Source organism: Podarcis filfolensis (assembly GCF_964270895.1).
Source record: "Podarcis filfolensis genome assembly, chromosome: W".
Taxonomy (NCBI): Eukaryota; Metazoa; Chordata; class Lepidosauria; order Squamata; family Lacertidae; genus Podarcis; species Podarcis filfolensis.
Window position 1 is genome coordinate 26819053 of NC_139619.1, and position 22055 is coordinate 26841107.

At 43.0% G+C, this 22055-nt stretch overlaps 1 protein-coding gene across 1 annotated transcript in view; it reads left to right on the top strand.

Moving 5' to 3' along the window:
* Positions 1-22055, top strand: part of LOC310753720 (steroidogenic factor 1-like) — an 89239-nt gene that overhangs the window by 61682 nt on the left and 5502 nt on the right. Inside the window, exons 5-6 of the mRNA XM_083595069.1 lie at positions 1000-1119; positions 1937-2084. Coding sequence (XP_083451195.1) covers positions 1000-1119; positions 1937-2084 — 268 coding nt within the window. The remainder of the gene's footprint in view (positions 1-999; positions 1120-1936; positions 2085-22055) is intronic.

Genomic DNA, 22055 nt, shown 5'->3' on the forward strand with positions numbered 1-22055 from the left:
TGGCTCCCTGGTATACGCCAGAGCTTAGGAAACAAGCTACGAAGTGGCTTGAACATGAGTGGAGAACTCCAGTCAGATTCTTGCTCTTGATGGGGTCACAGTCCTTCTGAAGAAGCAGGTATGTAGCTTGGGGCCCTGGATCCATTGCTGTCACTTGAAGCTAAGGTGGCCTTGGTGGTGTGGAGTACCTTCCATCAGCTTTGGCTGGTGGCCAGCTATGTCCTTATCTGGACAGGGAAAGCCTAACTTCTGTCATCTATGCATAGTTCAGCCTCTGAAGATGGTTTGGAAACTTAAGCTAGTGCAGAGTTTGGTGACCAGGTTGCGCTCACTGGGACAAGACAATTTGAGCGTGTTACACTGAGGGTGACCCAATGGCACTGGCTGCCAGTTAGTCTCTAAGCCTGATTCAAAGTGCTGGTTTCGGCCTCTACAGCCTGAATGGCTCAGGACTGCAGTACCTCAAGGACTGCCTCTCCCCATATGAACTAACCTGGACCCCAAGATCATCCTCTGAGGCCCTTCTCCATGTGCCTCCTCCTTGAGAGGTCCAGAAGATGGCAACATGAGAAGGGGCCTTTTCTGCAGTGGCTCCCCATTTGTGGGATGCTCTCCCCAGGGAGGCTCACCTGGCACCTGCATTATATATCTTTAGGGGTCAGCTGAAAATGTGTTTCTTCAGCCAGGCATTCTATGTCCTTTTAAATGTGTTTGTAGGAGGAAGGTTATTGGTTTATTTTTTTGGTTTTTTTAATGTATTTTGTGTTCTCATTTTGTATTTTTATGTTGTGAATTGCCAAGAGATTTTTGGATGAAGGATGATATACAAATGCTATTATTATTATTATTATTATTATTATTATTATTATTATTATTATTATTATTATACAAATGCTATTATCATCATCATCATCATCATCATCATCTCAACTATTAATCCTCTTTGGAGGAAGCTTCTCAGCTATTTTCTTTTCCTCCTTCTCCTCCTTCTCGTCCCAGGTGGGTGACCAGATGAAGCTGCTGCAGAACTGCTGGAGCGAGCTGCTGGTCTTTGACCACATTTTCCGCCAAGTGCATTATGGGAAGGAGCACAGCATCCTGCTGGTGACAAGCCAGGAGGTAAAAGCACTAGTGTTTGCAGGTTCCACAATGGCCATTTTCAGAAATACTGCCACAAAATGTTGTAGCATGAAGTGCCACTGCTGCGGCTCAGGATTCTGGCCACTTCCTTTCCTTTCCCCATGCTCACCCCCCTTGTCTCATCTCCCCCACCCCCAAAGGTTGGTCAGCCTTCTTTGCCCACTGGGCTTCTGTTTTTTTTTGGGGGGGGGAGTGTGGGTGTTCCCTCTACATTCTTCCGCCCAAAATCCCACCACCACCACCAAGCATGGGTGGGACAGTTTTGGCTACATAAACAACAGCACACATGGAGAGCTGTTATTGCTGTGGGTATATAAGAGCGATGATTTGCCAGGAATGTACAAAGTGTAAGAGGACACAGGTCCCCTGCCCCACGGGAGAGGGAGATAGAGGCGGGAGTAAACATGGGGGTGGGGGAAGAGAATCTGCAAGTACTCCATTGCACATATTTAGACTTTGGGTTGCAGTTCTCTGCACACTTACTTGGGAGGAAGCCCTATGGGATGCTAAGGGACATCACTTGTGAGTCAGCCTGCATTGGATTCCTGGCTAGTTAGACTTTGGTCGTTATTGCTTATCCTTCTGTGTAAAGCCAGCACCCAGATATAACCATATTTATTGTAATTTAGGCAACAACTGAGTCCATTAACTGCTTTAAAGCCTTAACAGCTGATTGCTCAAAAGTCTTTCTGATGGAGGTTGTCCCCCACCACCCAGCTCTTGAACCTCCTTGTTCCCCTGACAAGATGGTACTTCTTGGGGGTCCTGAGCCCTGCCCATCTCCCCTTTCTTCCAGGTAGACATGTCGACCGTTGCCATGCAGGCGGGATCCATCCTGAACAACTTGGTGCTGAGAGTGCAGGAACTGGTGTTTCACTTCCATTCTCTCCAGGTGGACAGGCAGGAGTTTGTCTGCTTGAAGTTCCTCATCCTCTTCAGCCTTGGTAAGTGCCAAGGGGTGTGGATGGGGCAGCGAGACACCTGGGAAGAGCAAACAGGGGCTGCCATGGAGAGCTTTGTGCTTCAGCCCCCCCACCCTGAGATCTCAACCACATGAGGTGTTTGGAGGAGACTTGCTTTGCTTATAGGTTCGTCTGCTTGGCGGGTGGGGCTGGAAGCAGAGCCCCCATTGTCTTTGCCTTCTCCCTACTGCCAGAAGCACGCGATAAGAGCCTGGCTGCTGGACCAGGTCCATCTATTCCAGCCTCTTGTTCTCATAGTGGCTAACCAGCCTCCCAGGCAAGCAGGACATAAGCAATGAGCGCCCCCCCCCCTTGCGGCTTCCAGCAGCTGGTAATCTGGAACATTGCTGGACAGGCCTTTCCAAAACATGGATGTTGGTGGTCTCCTTGAGCATGTTGTTGAGAGCTGAGGGGGTGAGGGGCAGTTCCTGTTCATCTGTGTTTGTGTCCAGAGGAATTCAAGGACAGCCTCGGATGTGGTCAGCCACATTGGAGATTGCAGGAGATTCCAGCCCTGCCTATTGCCCAGAGGAACTGTGCACAACATCTGACCTTGACACAATATATGCAGGGAAATGTGGGAGTGCAGTCTGCAGAGGAGCCAGGTTTGGCTTGTCTGGTACCTGCTTCTGATCCCCGCCCCCAAAGACCCCTTCTTTCTCCTCAGAAGTTGATTTGCACCAGTTCAGGCAGCCTTGCCTCCTCCCCTCCTGCGCATGGCAGTGGAGCAGGGCCGTCTGTGTGGGTATGCGCGACACCTCGCCCCCCACAACCTCTCCTACAAATAGTTGCACCAGCAGTGGTTGAGGGTGGTATTGGCTGCATCTGCTAGGCCTGCAAGGTTGCACACCAGCCCTGGGGCGGCAGGGGTCAAGCAGTGACCTTTTCTGCACTGGGAAGCTGCTTTGTTAGTGCTGAAGTCTCAGGATCTTGGTCAGTCCGGCCCAGCATTGCCTACACTGACTGGCAGCAGCTGCTGCTCTTTGGGGTCTCAGGCTTGCGGTTTTATCCCAGCCTCTACCCGTAGAATGCCATTTGGCAACTGAACCCAGCAACTGAAATGCAGAGCTTCTGCCTGTTCTGTGGAAGTGCTCAGCGCTGCAGTTCTCTGAGGAAAATGACACCAGCAGCAGTATCCTTCCTGACGTTTGCCAAAACTGTTGTCCAGGCTCCTTTGAGAAAAAAGGTTCAGAAAAGTTTCCTCCTTTTGGCAAATGCTGTGTTTGCCCATTTCATGCCTAAAACCTGCCCAGGATTCTGTACTTGACTTGTGCAACCTGAATGCAAATCAAGCCTCTTTATTTTGCATAAATCGAGCCGTGAGGCTGGATGAGGCCGGTGGCCCACCTAGTCCAGCCTCCTGTTCCCACATTGGCCAGCCAGGTGCCCCTGTGGAAAACCCACAAGCAGGGCTTGAGCACATGAACACTCTTCCCTCCTGCCAGAGCTATAGCTAGGTGATCTTGCGCCCCTGGCAGAACAGTCCAGATTGTGCCCCCTAGCCATGGACAAATTAGCTCTTCTTTCCACCTCTCTCCCCCCCCCAATTCAATTCACTCTCTATTCTTATGAGGCAATAATCAATATTTATATTTATGGACATATTTTTAGCCAATTTTGAGGGGCCCCCCACCACCTGCACCCCTGGCAGGGGGCCACCTCACTACCCCCTAGCTATGGACCTGTCTCCCATCAGCCAGTTATGACCCAGCTGCAGAGTGGCACAGCTGTGAAACGGTTTCATGGTACATTCTGTACGGCATCCCTCTAGGGACGCTTCCTGTAGTGGTCAAGAGACTAGGGTATGGAAGTCAGAACCGCTAGCTAAAGGTTGCAACTTGAGCAATAATGGAAATTAAGAACTGGTATAGACACACACAGCTCTTCTAGCTCCTTGATCTTGAACTCAAAGCATGAGCTCCATAAACAGACAAAAGAACGTTGCAGGTTTGGCTGCTTCAGATTTAGCACACTCAAAAGCTTCTAAATACCACCAATTCCCTGCCTTGTCCCTTAGCCACATGGTGCAAAGCAACAGGAACTGCAGCCGTCCCCATTCCCAAAGAGAGCAAGGTTTCAAGCTCGGGAACTGAGCAAAGGCAGTGGAAGCGGAGCATAACCATTGTGACTAATCATCATCATTTATTATTTATACCCCGCCCATCTGGCTGGGCTTCCCCAGCCACTCTGGGCGGCTTCCAACAAAATATTAAAATACAGTAATGCATCAAACATTAAAAGCTTCCCTAAACAGGGCTGCCTTCAGATGTCTTCTAAAAGTCTGGTAGTTGTTGTTCTCTTTGACACCTGGTGGGAGGGCGTCCCACAGGGTGGGTGCCACTACCGAGAAGGCCCTCTGCCTGGTTCCCTGTAACTTGGCTTCTCACAGTGAGGGAACCGCCAGAAGGCCCTCGGCGCTGGACCTCAGTGTCCGGGCAGAACGATGGGGGTGGAGACGCTACTTCAGATATCCTGAACCGAGGCCGTTTAGGGCTTTCAAGGTCAGCACCAACACTTTGAATTGTGCTCGGAAACGTACTGGGAGCCAATCTAGGTCTTTCAGGACTGGTGTTATGTGGTCTCGGCGGTCGCTCCCAGTCTCCAGTCTGGCTGCTGCATTCTGGATTAGTTGTAGTTTCTGGGTCACTTTCAAAGGTAGCCCCACGTAGAGCGCATTGCAGTAGTCCAAGCGGGAAATAACCTTTGTAGTAGCTTTTGTACTAGCCTTTGATAGCCCTCTCCTCCTCCTCCACGAATCTGTCAAATCCTCTTCTAAAGCCATCTAAGTTGGTGGCCATCACTGCCTCCTAGGGGAGAGCGTTCCATAGTTTAATCATGCACTGTATGAAGAAGGGCTTCCTTTCATCCTGCCGGAAGAATTCTGGGTCAAATGATCTTCTTCAGAGCATATAAGACAAGCTCTGCACTTGGGTCAGGCCAAAGGGGGCCCATCGAGTCCAGAACCCTGGTCTCAAAGATGCCCCAATGGGCAGCCCATAGGCAGGACCTGAGTGCCAGTGCACTCTCTTCTCCTGTGGGTTTTCAGCAACTGGTGTTTCTCTTTGGCTTTGCGGCAAAGGACCCCCCCCCCCCGCCTCCATGATGCCTTCCCTTCCCTTTTTGCGCATTGCGTTAAAACTTCCACCTGCCGGTGTGGAAGCTTTTCTCCTTCACCGAAGAAAATCAGGAACAAAAGGTTGCCCTCTGCCCATGCCCCATGCCCAACTTCCCTCTCTGAGCATGGTGCCGATTATGCTGCAAGCCGTGTGCCCTCTGCAGGCTCGGCTGTACGGGAGCTGCCACCTCCTCGCTTATATATGCCGGCTGTATTTGCCCTGAAGAAAAGAATGTCTTCTCTCTCTCTCTTTCTCCCTCCAGCTCACAAGCTGCACTTGGCATCTGTGTGTGTGTGCGCGCGCACGCGCACACACACACACAAACACAGGCGTGCGAAAGGGGGAGGAAAGGGCGCCATTTGAGTCTAAATAGATTTTTCTCATGAGCAGGTAAAAGAGGTTTAATTAAAATTAGGGCTCCTCTGAACAGCAATATTTATGAGGGGCGGCACAGGTTAGCTTTGTTCTCCAGAAGGGCTTAATAGAAGCTTAATGGATCAACACCCCCCCTCCACACCACTCGAGGGGATGCGAAGTGTTATGTACAGTGGACGCTCGGGTTGCGAACATGATCCATGCGGGAGGCACGTCCGCAACCCGCAGTGGCACGTCTGCACACGCACGGATTGCGATTCATGGGCGACTGCCGAAAGCCGGAAGTAACCCATTCCGGTGCTTCCAGGTTTCGGTTGCCTGCAACCCCAAAAAACACAACCTGAAGTGTCTGTAACCCGAGGTATGACTGTATTAAGATCAGCTGCAGTTCTCACTCAGGGCCACCAGTATGCAAATGAAGGACTGAGAACTGTCGCTCACTGACTGGTTAGCTAGTTGGGAGTTGTTACTGTTACAAGTTACTTAGTATTATATAAAGCAGCCAGCTAGGCTGCAGTCAGTCTGACTCCAGGAGCAGTTCTAACTGCTGTAATAAAGAGCTGAGAATCTAACAGAGCTGTGTCCTTCATCCATCTTCCCCACTATTTAACATGGAGCAAGAGCGGCTTTTGTGCGCCTGCATTCCCTTAAGCGATTGCAATTTATCTGACGCCTCCAGCAGACAAAAGCGGCACTGAATGCAAAGAACTCTTAAGGGCATAGAAATGGTCCCGGCAGCTCTGCCTGTGTGTGAGGCGGCTTTTGTCGCAGGACGGAGCTCTCTCTCAGTGGAGTGCGTCAATGTTATTTCGACAACATTCTTTATGCCTTACAGGAATGAAAAGATTATTCAAATATTCAATTAAATCGTGAATAGGGTTTCTTCTCCAAACCAGGTGAGTTGATCAAGACGAACCCTCTATTTTTGTGCCACCTCAAAGTGTGTGTGTGTGTGTGGGGGGATGGTAGGGAAGAGAAGGCTTTAGCAGCGTAACTTCTAGGGTGTGTGAGTGTGAGGACTGCGTGTCCCCCCCCCCTTTCTCCTGAAAATGAAAATCACAATACAGTTCCGGAGCCCCGTTCACAACCTGAGCAGAATACAACCTGTGTCTGCGCGTGCGCAGGTTGCCACGTCTGCGTATGCGCGTGACGTCATTTTGAGTGTCTGCGCATGCGCGAGCGGCAAAACGCGGAAGTAACCCATTCAGTTACTTCCTGGTCGCTGCGGTACGTATCCTGAAAGAACGTAACCTGAACTGAATGTAACAAGAGGTATGACTGTAATGTTATGCAGATGAAGAGAGTCCATAATTGTGTGCCTGATTATCCCAGCAGTGACTCAGAAATGAAAGGGGGCAGTCAGCACTTCAACTGCTAAGCACAAGGCCCAGGTCAGGGGAATGTCAAAAGAGCCCTGAGGCAGGATGGGACCAGTGGCCCTCCCCGCAGGAAGCAATATGTTGTTGTTGTTTTCAGTTAAAGGTGGTTAGGCTCGGTTGTATCCCCTGGGAACTGTGTGCAAGCCTTAGGGTGAGGTGCCACTGAAGCCAGGCTGTCCACAGTTGTCTGCAAGACCCCTGGGGGAAGGAGATGTCTCTTGAGACATTGGCGGACACTTGAGGGCCTTTTGACAGCGAATCTGGGCCCTGAAGGAGGGCTGCCACTCATGGTGCCCCCATCTCCAACATTGCTGCTGGATGCCTTGAGAGTCTACAAAATGAGAGCTTGCCACTGTCAGGAGTTCAGCGTACACTCGAGTAGGACCCTGGCAGAGACACATGCCTGACTGGCATGTTCTCCCCCTCCTGGTCTTTTGTTCGGGAGCTTCATAAGCTTTCTTCAGCCCGAACATCACAGCGACCGATGCCAACCGACATCGGCACACTTAGGGATCCGCAGAGTCTTCGCAGCATTGCGTAACAGACCTGAGCAACTCAGCATTTTGGCTAATCTACAGTGGTACCTCGGGTTAAGTACTTAATTTGTTCTGGAGGTCCGTTCTTAACCTGGAACTGTTCTTAACCTGAAGCACCACTTTAGCTAATGGGGCCTCCTGCTGCCGCTGCGCTGCCAGAGCACGATTTCTGTTCTCATCCTGAAGCAAAGTTCTTAACCCGAGGTACTATTTCTGGGTTAGCGGAGTATGCAACCTGAAGTGTATGTAACCCGAGGTACCACTGTACTTTATTTACATACAGTATAAACACACACGGAGCACTGCAACATGGCTCCCTCCCTCTCTAGCATCAGACAGCAAAGAGAAAAAGAACAAAGGACAATAGTCCCACTTCATGGAACACAGTGACACAAACATCCTGCTGCTGTCACTTCCCACTCTGTGGAGTCAAAACATATACTGTCATGTGATAAACAATCCCATGACTGCAATCATAGATCAGGAATTCTAACAGCCACTTCTCCAGAGAAGGTTCTAGGAAGGGATCTCGAGGAAAAGCAGATTTGCAAAAAGGCTCCTGGGGGAGGGCAATAGCTCAGTGGAAGAGCTTCCGCTTTGCGTGCAGAAGGTCCTGGGTTCAATCCTCAGCAGCATCTCCAGGTAGGTAGGCCTGGGAGGGGGCTAAATATCTCCTGCCATGGAGAGCCATGGCTGCCAGTACGTGTAGACAGTACTGATCCTTTTTTTAAGAATCCCCCCCCATGCTTTATTAATTTTAAAAACATAACATTACAAAACAAATACAAAACAAAACAAGATGCATCAAGCCACAAAGGGCAATCCAGTAATTAATACTCCCTACACCATACGTACATACCGAAAAAGAAAAGATTAAGTTCATCCATCGCTAATTCTAACGTAACTTCCGGTCCCCCCACTGTGGTTCCTAAATTTCATTACGCTACGCATTTAACTTTTTCTCTCCTAAATTCTTCTGTTATTTTAATTCTGTAATGATTTCTTAATTCATGCAGAAATCAATCCAGGCCTGCCAAAGAATTTATGTTATTACAATGTTTGTTTAAATATTCTCTGTAGATATTCCACTCTTTATTAAATACTTGATCTGTATGGTCTCAGAATCTTGCTAGTTCTGCATATTCTAGCATTTTATTTTGCCAGTCTAATTTTGAGGGAATAGAATCTCCTTTCCATACCTTAGCAATTAGAATCCTAGCTGCTGTTACCGCATACATAAAGATTTTCCTTACCTGTTTAGGGATTTCATTGCTCATTATGTCTAGCAAGAAGGCTTCGGGCCTCTTTGGGAAGGAACATTTAAACAATTTTTTAAGTTCATTGTAGATTGTTTCCCAAAATTCCCTGATTTTTTTGTCATTCCACCACACGTGGATCATGGTGCCTTCCGCCTCCTTGCATCTCCAACAGATGTTTGATCTAGATTTATACATTTTGGCCAGTTTTACAGGTGTTAAGTACCATCTGTAGAGCATCTTCATGAAATTCTCTTTCAAATCGTAGCACACTGTGAATTTTAGGTCCTCCTTCCACAACCTCTCCCATGATTCCATCTGGATGTTGTGCCCAAAATCTCTGGCCCATTGTACAATGACAGATTTTACTTCTTCCTCCCTGACCTCCCAGTCAAGGAGGCACCTGTACATGTTAGAGAGCGTTTGTGTGTGTGTGTTTATTAAACAGTAATAATAAAAAATTTTAAAAATTATTTGTACCCCACCCTCCCTGGCCAGAGCCGGGCTCAGGGCAGCTAACACCAGTAAAATTACAATAAAAACATAATGGGGGGGACCGACCAATTTAAAATGCAGGTTAAAATGCAATTTAAAATGCAGCCTCATTTTCAAAGTAGCCCATAGATCAAAACCGTAAGGGGAGGGAAACGTAAGGGTCAGACTGAGACCAAACCAAAGGCCAGGCAAAACAACTCTGTCTTGCAGACCCTATGGAAAGATGTCAAGTCCCGCAGGGCCCTAGTTTCTTGTGACAGAGCGTTCCACCAAGTCGGGGCCAGTACTGAAAAGGCCCTGGCCCTAGTTGAGACCAATCTAACCACCTTGTGACTTGGGACCTCCAAAATGTTGTCATTTGTGGACCTTAAGGTCCTCCATGGTGCATACCAGGAGAGGCGGTCCCGTAGGTACGTGGAAATCTTGAAATTTCTGTGGAAAAGCCTTTCTGTTTGTCCTTTTGGAATGTTTCATTTAACTGAAAATACTGCAACCAATCAATCAAATGTGTCCGAATTGCTTCAAATTTCTTTAATTTTAGCTTATTTTCTTTTTCTTCCAATAAGTCTTTATAAGTTGCCCAATTACTTCTCTCATGCTGTTTTTTTAAACTGAGAACGCTTCTGCCGGGGACAGCCACCATGGCGTTTTTGGTTCTAGTAAGTCCTTATATTTGGCCCACACCATGTAAAGCAATTTCCTGATCATGTGGTTCAAAAACCCTTTGTGGACCTTCTCATATCCCAGATGGGCATGCCAGCCGTATCTGTTATTGAATCCTTCTAGATCCAGCAAGTCGGTGTTTTTTAACATTAGCCATTCCCAAATCCAGGCGAGACAAACTGCATTGTGATACAATTTCAGATCTGAAATAGACAGTACTGATCTAGGTGGGTGAGTGAAGCAGCTTCCTCCATCCCTATTTAAACCAGCCCTTTCTTCAGAACCCTGAGGACTGAAATCTCACTGTTGTTTTTAAGGGAAATGCTGTAGTTTTGCAGGAGAGCACCTGCTTCACCTGCAGGAGGTCCCAGGTTCAATCCCAGGTTCAGTGAGTGGCATCTCCATGCAGTGCTTGGAATGTGCTTTGCCTGAGGCTCTGGAGTGCTGCTGTCCTTCAGTGCCAGCAAACTCCAGCTTCATTGGAGTTCTCTTGTTTTGAGAGAGGGAGAAAAACTTTCTCTTTCCTCTGTGCCTTCCATCATTTTATACACTTCTGCCACGCTGCCTCTTACTCACCTTTTCTCCAAATCAAAAAGTCCCCAGTGCTGCAGCCTCCATCCATTGCTCCATCCTCCCCTTGGTCATTCTGACGGCCCTTTTCTGAACCTTTTCTAATGTGTGGGATTGTTCAGGGATGCAGGAGAGGATATATTGTCTGATAATAGCCTTTCCAACATGTGTTAACAAGTTCACAATTTAGCAGAGTAACATTCTCCCTTTTAAACTTGCAGCGGATGCATTTGCTCAGGCTCGCTAAAACCTCTATAATAACTGTTCTGGTATTTTCCCCTTATTCCCTCATAAAAGATAAGACACGACACAGTCTTCTATAAAAGTATAAAGAGAGTTTACTCACATATCATTCTGTTCACAATAGGATTCCAGAAGGCAGACTTAGCTTAGAAAAGTAACATAGGACTTCCGACGCAGCGCGATCTCACAGCAAGTGGGGATCTTACCGAGAGGGAGATCCAGGGCTATTTTGAAGGATTAGGGGGGCTTCAGGGCGTGGAGGCCCCCAAAAAACACTTCTGGAGGGTGTCCAGAAGGTCCGGTTCCCGGCACGACCAGAAGCGATCAACCCGGCCGTCAGGTAGCTTCAGAAGAAGTGAAGAGAACGGCGGAGCAGATTAGCAGGTCGAGGGAAGCCATTATCCACCTTCAAGTAGCGAAGCCCCGAGCTTGCCGAGAAAGCGCTGCGCTCCCAAATTAAAGGACTCCGACCTCAAAGAATTTGGAATTTTATGGTTATAACAACAAGGAAGTCGTGGAGCAATAAGAGAAGTAACCGGGGTTCAGCCGAATCCGAAATCAATTCTGACGCAGCAAGATTCCAGTGCTGGGGAAAGTGAAAGTGAGTTGCCATAGCGACACTCTGTTTCCCCTTTCTGAATTTTCCTTAAAAGCAACGTTTTATGTAGATACTTTATACCAAGAGGATTGTGGAAGAGAAGGGGGACCAGGGGCGAATGGTTGGAACTGTGAGTCCTTGAGGAAAAGGAGGGTTTGAATGTGAGAAAGGAGTACTTCTCCACCTTGTCTTTAAAGTGTAAAGGACAGTGAAACCGGAAGAGAAGGCTCCGACGCCATTAAGAACTGAGGATAGAGGCGCGTTGAGGAAAGTTTAAAAAAGGTTAACTACATTAATACTGGCTGTGGAAATTAGCTGTACGTTGGATTTCCTGTAGATATTACCTCCTTTCTTCTTCTTTTTGGAATTTTTGATTTGTATGAGAAACTAAGTTGCCAGAGAAATAAGATACGGCTACATTATTGGAAACAATGCTATATTAAAGGGACTTGGTGACATCTAGTGGTGGGACTGAGATTGCACAACTTGGCTTTTAGCCTTCTTTCCTTCCCATCGCCTTCCTTTTTTTTGTGTTACCTTTTATTTTCGCTATTTTTGTGTCCCCCCCACTCATTTGTGTGGATTAGCCTGAGTGGAGGCAAGAAGAACCCCCTGCAGTGGCGCAATTTGTATGGAGGCAAGAAGACTCTACAATAAGAACTTTGTATTGACTGTTTGAAATATATATAAGGGGAGAAATATTATTATTGATGATTACATATAGATAAGAAGGGTAATGCAAAAGAACTAGCCTTCTTTCCTTCTCATCGCCTTCTTTTTTTGTTACCTTTTATCTTCGCTATTTTGTGTCCCCCCCCCACCCATTTGTGTGGATTAGCCTGAGTGGAGGCAAGAAGAACCCCCTGCAGTGGCGCAATTTGTGTGGAGGCAAGAAGACTCTACAATAAGAACTTTGTATTGACTGTTTGAAATATATATAAGGGGAGAAATATTATTACTGATGATTACATATAGATAAGAAGGGTAATGCAAAAGAACTAGCCTTCTTTCCTTCTCATCGCCTTCTTTTTTTTGTTACCTTTTATCTTCGCTATTTTTGTGTCCCCCCCACTCATTTGTGTGGATTAGCCTGAGTGGAGGCAAGAAGAACCCCCTGCAGTGGCGCAATTTGTGTGGAGGCAAGAAGACTCTACAATAAGAACTTTGTATTGACTGTTTGAAATATATATAAGGGGAGAAATATTATTATTGATGATTACATATAGATAAGAAGGGTAATGCAAAAGAACTAGCCTTCTTTCCTTCTCATCGCCTTCTTTTTTTTTTTTTTGTTACCTTTTATCTTCGCTATTTTTGTGTCCCCCCCACCCATTTGTGTGGATTAGCCTGAGTGGAGGCAAGAAGAACCCCCTGCAGTGGCGCAATTTGTGTGGAGGCAAGAAGACTCTACAATAAGAACTTTGTATTGACTGTTTGAAATATATATAAGGGGAGAAATATTATTATTGATGATTACATATAGATAAGAAGGGTAATGCAAAAGAACTAGAATTGGAGAACTTGTAAAACAGAAACTGTATAATTTAAGAGGGTTAAAGCGAATAATTCTGGCGGGGGGGAAGAGGAGGAGGGTACTGCACGGGGAAAGGGGAACTATAAGAGTATAAGATGTCTCATACAGTGAAGAAAGGACCAAATGGAGGGACTCCTGGTGAGAGGAAAGGATCTAAACAAGAGACGGATTTCAAAGCAGATATCTTAAGGATGTTTGCGGAAATTAAACAGAGTGAGAAAAACTTAGAGTCCAAACTAGAGCAGGTAGATAATAAAATTGAAAAAATGGATAAAAAAATGGACGAAACAGTTAGTGAGTTGAAAGGTCAAATAAAAGAAGTATTTAGGAGAACTCAACATGCAGAGGAAGGGTTAAAAAAGACAAGAATGGAATTAAAAGATATTAAACGGGAGGAAGAAAAGATCAAAGCAGAAATGATGGACTTAAATAAAGCACAGGAAGAGATGAAAGATGTTATTGCAATGAATGAACTCCGACAGAGGGAAGTGAACTTGAGGCTCAGAGCTGTGCCAGAGATACAAGGTGAAAACATCAAAGAGAGGCTGATAGCAGAATTGGCGGAATGGATGGATATACCAATAGAAGAAATGGCCAAAAATGTGCAGAATGCATTTAGAATGCGTGTGAATACAACAAAAGCAAAGAAATTTACAGGAGATTGTCTGATTACATTCAAGGATAAAGAAATGAGAAACAGAATATTAGGAAAAAACAGGGAAAAGAGGCTGAACATAGATGGGAACTACATAATTATTTTTAAAGATATCCCAATTAGATTACTTAAACGAAGAGATCCTTATAAATCACTGGTACAGACACTGAAGAAAAATAAAATTGAATTTAGATGGGAGTTCCCGGAAGGAATATCATTTGTGTATAGAAGTAAGAGACACAGGTTGTCAAATTTAGAAGAAACAGGGAAATTTTTGAGGAAATATAAGGAATTAAGATCAGAGGTGAATGGAGCTAAGGGAGCGGAGGGAGGATCACCAGGAGAACCAAAAACGGAGGAAGAAGAAGAAAGGAGTGGAAGACAGACGGAGGAGGAAGAAGAGGAGGAAGAAGGAGACTCGGCGAATTTATAAAGAAAAGGAAACTCACGCAAATGGTGGGCACCACGGGGTTAAAAATTTGGAACTGGAATATTAATGGGATGAACAATAAAAAAAAGAGGAATAAAATTGAACAATTTTTGAAAAAGAAAAATTTGGATATTATTTGTTTGCAAGAAACGCACGTGGCTAGAAGACACAAAAAAATTCTAATTAACAAAAGATTAGGGAATGAATTTGAATCTTCAGATAAAGAAAAGAAAAGAGGGGTGGTATTGTATGTTAAAAATAAGATTGAAGCCAAACAAATCTTTAAGGATGATGAGGGAAGGATGATTGCGATTCGAATCAATTGGCAAGGAGAAAATCTGGTCGTAGTGGGGGTCTATGCACCAAATGGTAACAAAACTGAATTCTTCGAAAACCTAGAAGAGAAATTACTCGAGTACATGGATCAGAAAATTATTTTAATGGGAGATATGAACGGGGTGGTTTCCTTAGAAATGGATAGACGGAGAGAAGGAGCAAGCAAAGAAGGGAAATTACCAAAATCTTTTTTTTCAATGGTAAAAAATTGTAACCTGATAGATATCTGGCGGTTTAGACACCCGTTGGATAAACAATTCACTTTCTATTCGGAACCAAATTAGTCGATGTCACGGTTAGATCAGGTCTGGATTTCAAGTGAATTGACACCAAGAACCAAACAAATAGAAATTAGACCCAAAGTAATTTCAGACCATAATCCGATTGAATTTGAGTTGGAGAGTTTTGAGAAAAGAACTTTTAGATGGAGATTAAAGGAATATCTTTTAGACGATCAAAAAATTGTAGAAAATGCACAGAAGAAGCTAACAGATTATTTTGCTGATAATTGTGATAAAGGAACAAAGAGTAAAGTGGTTTGGGACGCGAGCAAGGCTGTAATAAGAGGTTACTTCATCCAGCAGAATGCAATTAAAAACAGGAATAGAGAGAGAGGAAAAGAGGAAATTTTAAAGCAGATAATGGACAATGAACAAAAACTAATTAAGAAACCTAACTGTCGGAAAATAAAAGAAAAGATCAAAATCTTACAAGCCCAGTTTGCCACAATAATAAATAGAGAGGTGGAATGGAATATTAAGAGATTAAGACAAAGGAACTTTGAATTCTCAAACAAACCAGGCAAGTGGCTTGCGTGGCAAATTAAAAAAAGGAAAGAACAGAGCACAATAAATAAAATTACAGTAGAGGGAGAAGAAATAAGCGATCCAAAAGGAATCAGGAAAGAATTCTTGGACTACTATAGAAGCCTTTACAAAAACAAGGAGAGAAACAATTTGAGGAGAATAGAGAGATTTCTGAAGGATAAAAGGGTGCAGAAAATCCCAACAGATAAAAAACAACAATTGAACGCTCCTATTGAAACAGAAGAGATAGTAGAAGTAATCAAAGAATTGAAGAGAGGAAAAGCCCCAGGACCTGATGGATTCACTGCGGGTTATTACAAAGAGATGAAATCCATCTTGGTGAACCCACTGAAGGAGGTTATGAATAACATCCTAAGAGAAGAAGAAATTCCGGAAACATGGAAAGAGGCATATGTTACATTTATTCCAAAACAAGATGCAGATCCAACCCAAGTCAAAAATTATAGACCGATTTCACTGCTGAATATAGATTACAAAATCTTTGCAGGAGTTCTGGCGAGGAGGATGAAGATTTTGTTATCAGAAACTATCCACAAAGACCAAGCGGGTTTTCTCCCTGGCAGGCAGATGAGAGACAATGTAAGGAACATAATTAATATGTTGGAATATCTGTCTGCCAGGTATGACAAACAAGCTATAATGATGTTTGTGGACGCAGAGAAAGCATTCGATAACGTGGCATGGGACTTTATGTTGAAAAATTTGGAATATATGGAAGTGGGCAAAGATTTTTTTAATGGGATAAAAGCAATTTATAGGGAGCAGAAAGCTAAATTGATCATAAATAATGTAGTAACGGAAGAAATAAAGATACAGAAAGGAACGAGACAGGGTTGCCCACTTTCCCCACTTCTATTTATAACGGTGCTAGAAGTCCTTCTGAATTCAATTAGGCAAAACAAAACAATAAAAGGAGTAACAATCGGTCATAATGAGTACAAAATTAAAGCATTCGCAGACGACTTGGTAATAATGACTGAAGATCCCATAACTACAATTGAAGAAATCTTAAAGGAAATAGATCTGTTCGGAGATGTGGCAGGCTTCAAACTAAATAAGAAGAAAACGAAAATGATAGCCAAAAATATGGATCAGAGGGTAATAGAAACAATTCAACAACAGTCACAGATAGAGGTGGTTAAAAAAGTTAAATATCTTGGAATTTGGGTAACCCCTAAAAATATAGACTTATATAAGAACAATTATGAAACAGTGTGGAAAGAAATCAGAAAGGACCTAGAAGTGTGGGGAAGACTAAAACTGTCATTTTGGGGAAGGATTAACACAATTAAGATGAATGTGCTACCAAGGTTGTTGTTTCTATTCCAGACCATTCCAATAATTAAGGGGAATGGAGTCTTTAAGGAGTGGCAAAGGGTGCTCTCAAGATATATTTGGCAGGGCAAAAAACCGAGAATTCAATTTAAATTGTTAACAGATATAAGAGAAAGAGGAGGTTTTGCCCTGCCAGATTTGAAATTATACTATGAGGCATCATGTCTTTGCTGGCTGAAAGACTGGGTCAAGTTAGTGAACAATGAATTGCTAGATCTGGAGGGTTTTGACAACAGGTTCGGTTGGCACACCTACTTGTGGCACGGAAAAAGGAAAGTACATAAGGGATTCGAAAACCACATCTTTCGAGGCCCACTAATTGAAATATGGGAAAGGTACAAAAACCTGTTGGAGCCTAAAGTTCCACACTGGTTATCACCTCTTGAGGTGTTAAGTGTGAAAAAGATTAATATGAGAAGTAACTGGGCAACATACAGCCAATTATTAATTAAAGAAGGTGGGAAATGGAGGTTGAAACCTTATGGGCAGGTTAAAGAACTAGTATTTGATTGGCTACAGTATTTCCAAATAAATGCAATGTTTAAAAAAGACAACAAAGAAAGAGGATATGTGGATAAAGACTCTAAATTTCAGACGGAAATTATAGACAATGATGTGAAAACTTTATCTAAAATGTATAAGATGCTGTTAGATTGGAATTTAGTAGATGAGGAAGTCAAGTCCGTTATGATTCACTGGGCTAGAGATGTGGGGCATAGTATACAATTTGAAGATTGGGAAAAACTGTGGAAAGATGGATTAAACTTTACAGCATGTACGACAATAAAAGAAAATGTCATGAAGATGTTTTATAGGTGGTATATAACACCTATAAAATTATCGAAAATGTACAAGGTTTGTAATAAGTGCTGGAAATGCAAAGACAAGGAAGGCTCCTTTTACCACATGTGGTGGGAGTGTAGAAAAGTGAAAGAATTCTGGGAAAAAATATATATTGAACTCAAGAAGATCCTAAAATATACGTTTTTAAAGAAACCAGAAATCTTCCTATTGGGGATACTAGGGAACGAGATACAAAAGAAGGATTGTAAATTTGTGTACTACGCGGTTACAGCAGCAAGGGTAACGCTAGCCCAGAAGTGGAAACAGCAGGAAATACCAACGGTGGATGAGTGGAGAGCAAAATTATTAGACTACGCGGAGTTGGATAAATTGACAGGAAAGATTAGATACTTAAGAGACCAAAAGTTCATTAAGGATTGGGGAAAATATGTAGATTACCTGGAATATATAAGTGAGGGACAAACAACGTTAAGGGGATTTAAAGAAGCATTGTGAAAGACGGAGAGTTATTGACTAAAGGGAATAGAAGAGAGAGATATATATATTGTCAATATAAGCTAGGAAATGCGTAATCTTAATTATTACCACGAAAGATTTACGGACAAGCTGAAGGAAGTCTTATAAGAGATGGAAATGTGAAATATCTGATGTGAAACATGTAACGTGTACTATTTTTTTTTCTTTTTTTTATTTTCTTCTTATTTTTTGTTTATCTTTTATTTGTAAATCAATAAAAAATTTAAATGTCTAGAAAAGTAACATATACCTGGAAACTATCTCATAAGAAGACAGTCCCTTTGTCATCTCTTGTCTGGAAGCCAAGAGGGCATCTTTGGCTAAGCAGATGTTGCTTCTTCGATGCATGTGGTGAAAGAGAGAGAGAGATGGCTGCCCTGCCCGGTGCTTTTGTCATTACCTGCTCAGGTGAGGCCACACCCACCTCTAGTCACATGCAAAGGAAGTCTGTCCCAGCCCAGAAGGAAACAGGAAGTTTACCTGCTGGCTGAACAAACATTCCTCCCCATGTGTAAACATGTTCACTCTAGGAATGTTGTACTTGACTGCTTTTGTGTTTCACATCCCACACAATGCCCTCCCCCCCCCCCTTAATGGGAAAAGTGCTTATAGACACATACATACAAAAAAACCCCAAACAGATTTATTTCTTTAAAAAGATCAGCGGCCACAAGAGCAACTAAAATGGTTATATCCACTGATCTGACACATAAAGACACCTGCACTTAAGCTATTTCGGGGGGAGACCCTTATATCAACTTATATGCCAAATGATCTTACGCCTTCACAACAAATCAGGTTTGGATGGTGTTTCAGAATTAAGGGCAGAATCTTAATGTTTAAGGGTATCAGAAGACAGTGTCCAGAGGTCCAACATTTTTGAAACAATGACCATTTTCTTCATGGTTTCAGCCAACCCACAGTGGAGGAGCTACAAGTACAACTCCATCTCCTCGGACAAACAGCATCGGAATACAGTGGTACCTCGGGTTACATACGCTTCAGGTTACAGACTCTGCTAACCCAGAAATAGTACCTCGGGTTAAGAACTTTGCTTCAGGATGAGAACAGAAATCGTGCTCTGGCGGCGCGGTGACAGCAGGAGGCCCCATTAGCTAAAGTGGTGCTTCAGGTTAAGAACAGTTTCAGGTTAAGAGCGGACCTCCGGAACGAATTAAGTACTTAACCCGAGGTACCACTGTATTCCTTTTGGTAGATTTATAAATCTCTTCATAGGTTTCTTCATCCATTTCTATTGTTGTCACAGTCTCCTCAACATCACCCAAAATCTTATTTAAGTGCTGGTAACAAGCAAATAATCTGCCTCGAAGTTTTCGGTCATTTCTCATTTTTGCATCAATTCGTTCATCAAGACTAAGCTTGATGAGATCCAAGGGCTCTTCTACAGTATTTGTGGTTTGTTGCTGCTCCACCTCGTCTGCCATTTTTTCAAAGCCCCTCCAATGCTCTTTTGGAGGTGAGGCCAGAATTCTGTGGTTCTAGGCTGAGTGTTGGAAGTGAGAGGGAGGGAGGAGAGATTTTGGCGACACCCCCAGAGGGCCCGCTGTGTCTTCCCAGTTAGCCTTGAAAAGGCCCTGTCTCATCTCCCCCTTTTGAGCGTGGCAAAAATAGGAGGAACAGGTGGCCGCCCACCATTGAGCTAAAGCCCCCTCCCACTGCTGTTGCTTGGCCCCTGCCCTCCCCCAGTGGCCCCCCTCCACACCCCACAGATGTAGTCAGGCCCAAGGAAGGAAGTTTGCATTGGCAGCTTTTGCCGAGTTTTCAAGAGCAGTGTGCATAGAGCAGGCACATTTTCATATTTTTTTTAAAATGATATTTATTAGAATTTTCAAAATGTTACAAAATAAAATATAGACAAAAACAGATGCAAATTCAAACCAAAAAAAGGAAAAAAAGAAAAAAAATACAACAATACATCACAAACAATTAAAAACATTTAAAAAACAAATTCATTATTTCCAAATCCTCAACTGTCATTACCTTCTTTCTTAGACCTCCTCCTCCTCCCTTTCTTTGTATCCTAGTTGTTAATTATCCCAGCAAATCCTTTCCATATTTCATAATATTCTGTCATTACATTACCCTAATCTGTTTTAGTCTTCTCTTTCTATAATAGGATAAATCTTAAAGCTTAAAACTTAAATCTTGTCCTTACCAGCTTCTCATAACCATAACATTCTTTCATAATTCTTTAAACATTTTTGCTAAAGCCAAGTAATTTCATTCCAACATTTTCCTAATGTTCTTCAATTTTATAAAACAGTTCTAATGGTAGAGAAAAAAAAATACAAACAAGCCCAATCTTCATCCAACGTCCCTTCCTCCTGGTTCCGGGTTTTGTCAGTCCTTTAGAGCAGGCACATTTTCTTTTTTTTCCGAAATAATTTTTATTGATTTACATCAAAACAATAAACAAATTAGTTCACATCATTTGTTTCACAGTTTACTTTTTTCCTAGACTTCCTTCAGCTTTTCCGCAAATCATTCGTAGCCATCATCTAAATTACGCATTTCTTAGTTTTATATTGACATTCTTTATATCTATCAATTTATTCCCTTTAGACAATATTTCATAATTTTTCACAGTGCTTCTTTAAATCCCCTTAGCGTTATCTGACCATTACTTATACTTTCCAGATATTCCACGAATTTCCCCCAGTCCTCGATGAAATTTTGGTCTCTTATATATCTGATCTTTCCTGTCAATTTGTCTAACTCAGCATAATCTAACAATTTTGTTCTCCATTCTTCTACAGTCGGTATTTCCTGTTGTTTCCACTTCTGAGCCATTAACACTCTTGCCGCCGTCACCGCATAATGAAAAAATTTATGATCTTTTCTTTTTATCTCATTTCCTAAAATTCCTAATAAAAAAATTTCTGGTTCCTTTTTAAATGTGTATTTTAGTATCTTCTTGAGTTCATTATATATTTTTTCCCAGAAGTCTTTTACTTTCCTGCATTCCCACCACATATGGTGGAAGGAACCCTCCTTATCTTTACACTTCCAACACCTGTTGCTTGTCTTATACATTTTTGCTAATTTTGTGGTTGTCATATACCATCTGAAGAACATTTTCATAACGTTTTCTTTTAGTTGCATGCATGCGGTGAAGTTTAGACCCTCTTTCCATAGCTTTTCCCAATCCTCAAATTGTATGTTATGACCCACATCTCTGGCCCAGTGTATCATTACCGACTTTACCTCTTCGTCTTTTAGATTCCATTCAAGCAACAACTTATACATTTTGGATAAGATTTTTCCATCATTGTCTATAATTTCCCTCTGAAATTTGGAGTCCTTATCTGCATACCCATGTTCTTTACACTCCTTTCTAAACATTTCATTAATTTGAAAGTAATGCAGCCAGTCATGTACATGTTCTTTAACTTGCTCAAATGGATTCAATTTCCATTTGCCTCCTTCCCTAAATAATAGTTGATTGTATGTTATCCACTTGCCTCTCATATTTAATTTCTTTACAGTCATGACTTCCAGGGGAGATAGCCAGTGTGGAATTCTAGGTTCTAGTAAGTTTTTATACCTCTCCCATATTTGAATTAAAGGACCTCGGAAGATGTGGTTCTCAAAACCTTTGTGTACTTTCCTTTTATCATGCCATAAGTAAGCGTGCCATCCGAATCTATTGTCGAACCCCTCTAAATCAAGGAGTTCATTATTTTCTAGTTTAATCCACTCTTTCAGCCAACAGAGGCACGACGCCTCGTAATAAAGTTTCATATCCGGCAGGGCAAAGCCTCCCCTTTCTCTTATATCTGTCAACAGCTTAAATCAAATTCTAGGTTTTTTGCCCTGCCAAATATATCTTGATATCACTCTTTGCCACTCTATAAAAATTCTATTCCCCTTAATTATAGGGATGGTCTGAAATAAAAATAGCAATTTTGGTAGCACGTTCATCTTAATTGTGGAAATCCTACCCCAAAATGACAGTCTCATTCTTCCCCACACTTCCAGGTCCTTTCTTATTTCATTCCATACTGACTCATAGTTGTTCTTATATAAGTCTATATTTTTGGAAGTTAGCCATATTCCTAAATATTTAACCTTTTTAGTCACCTCAATCTGTGTTTGTTGCTGTATTAGCTCTATTTCACTTTGATCCATGTTTTTCACAATCATTTTTGTTTTTTTTTTATTTAATTAGAACCCTGCCACATCTCCAAATTGTTCCATTTCATCCATTACTTCTTTTACTGTATTTATTGGCTCTTCCATCATGATTACCAAGTCATCTGCAAAT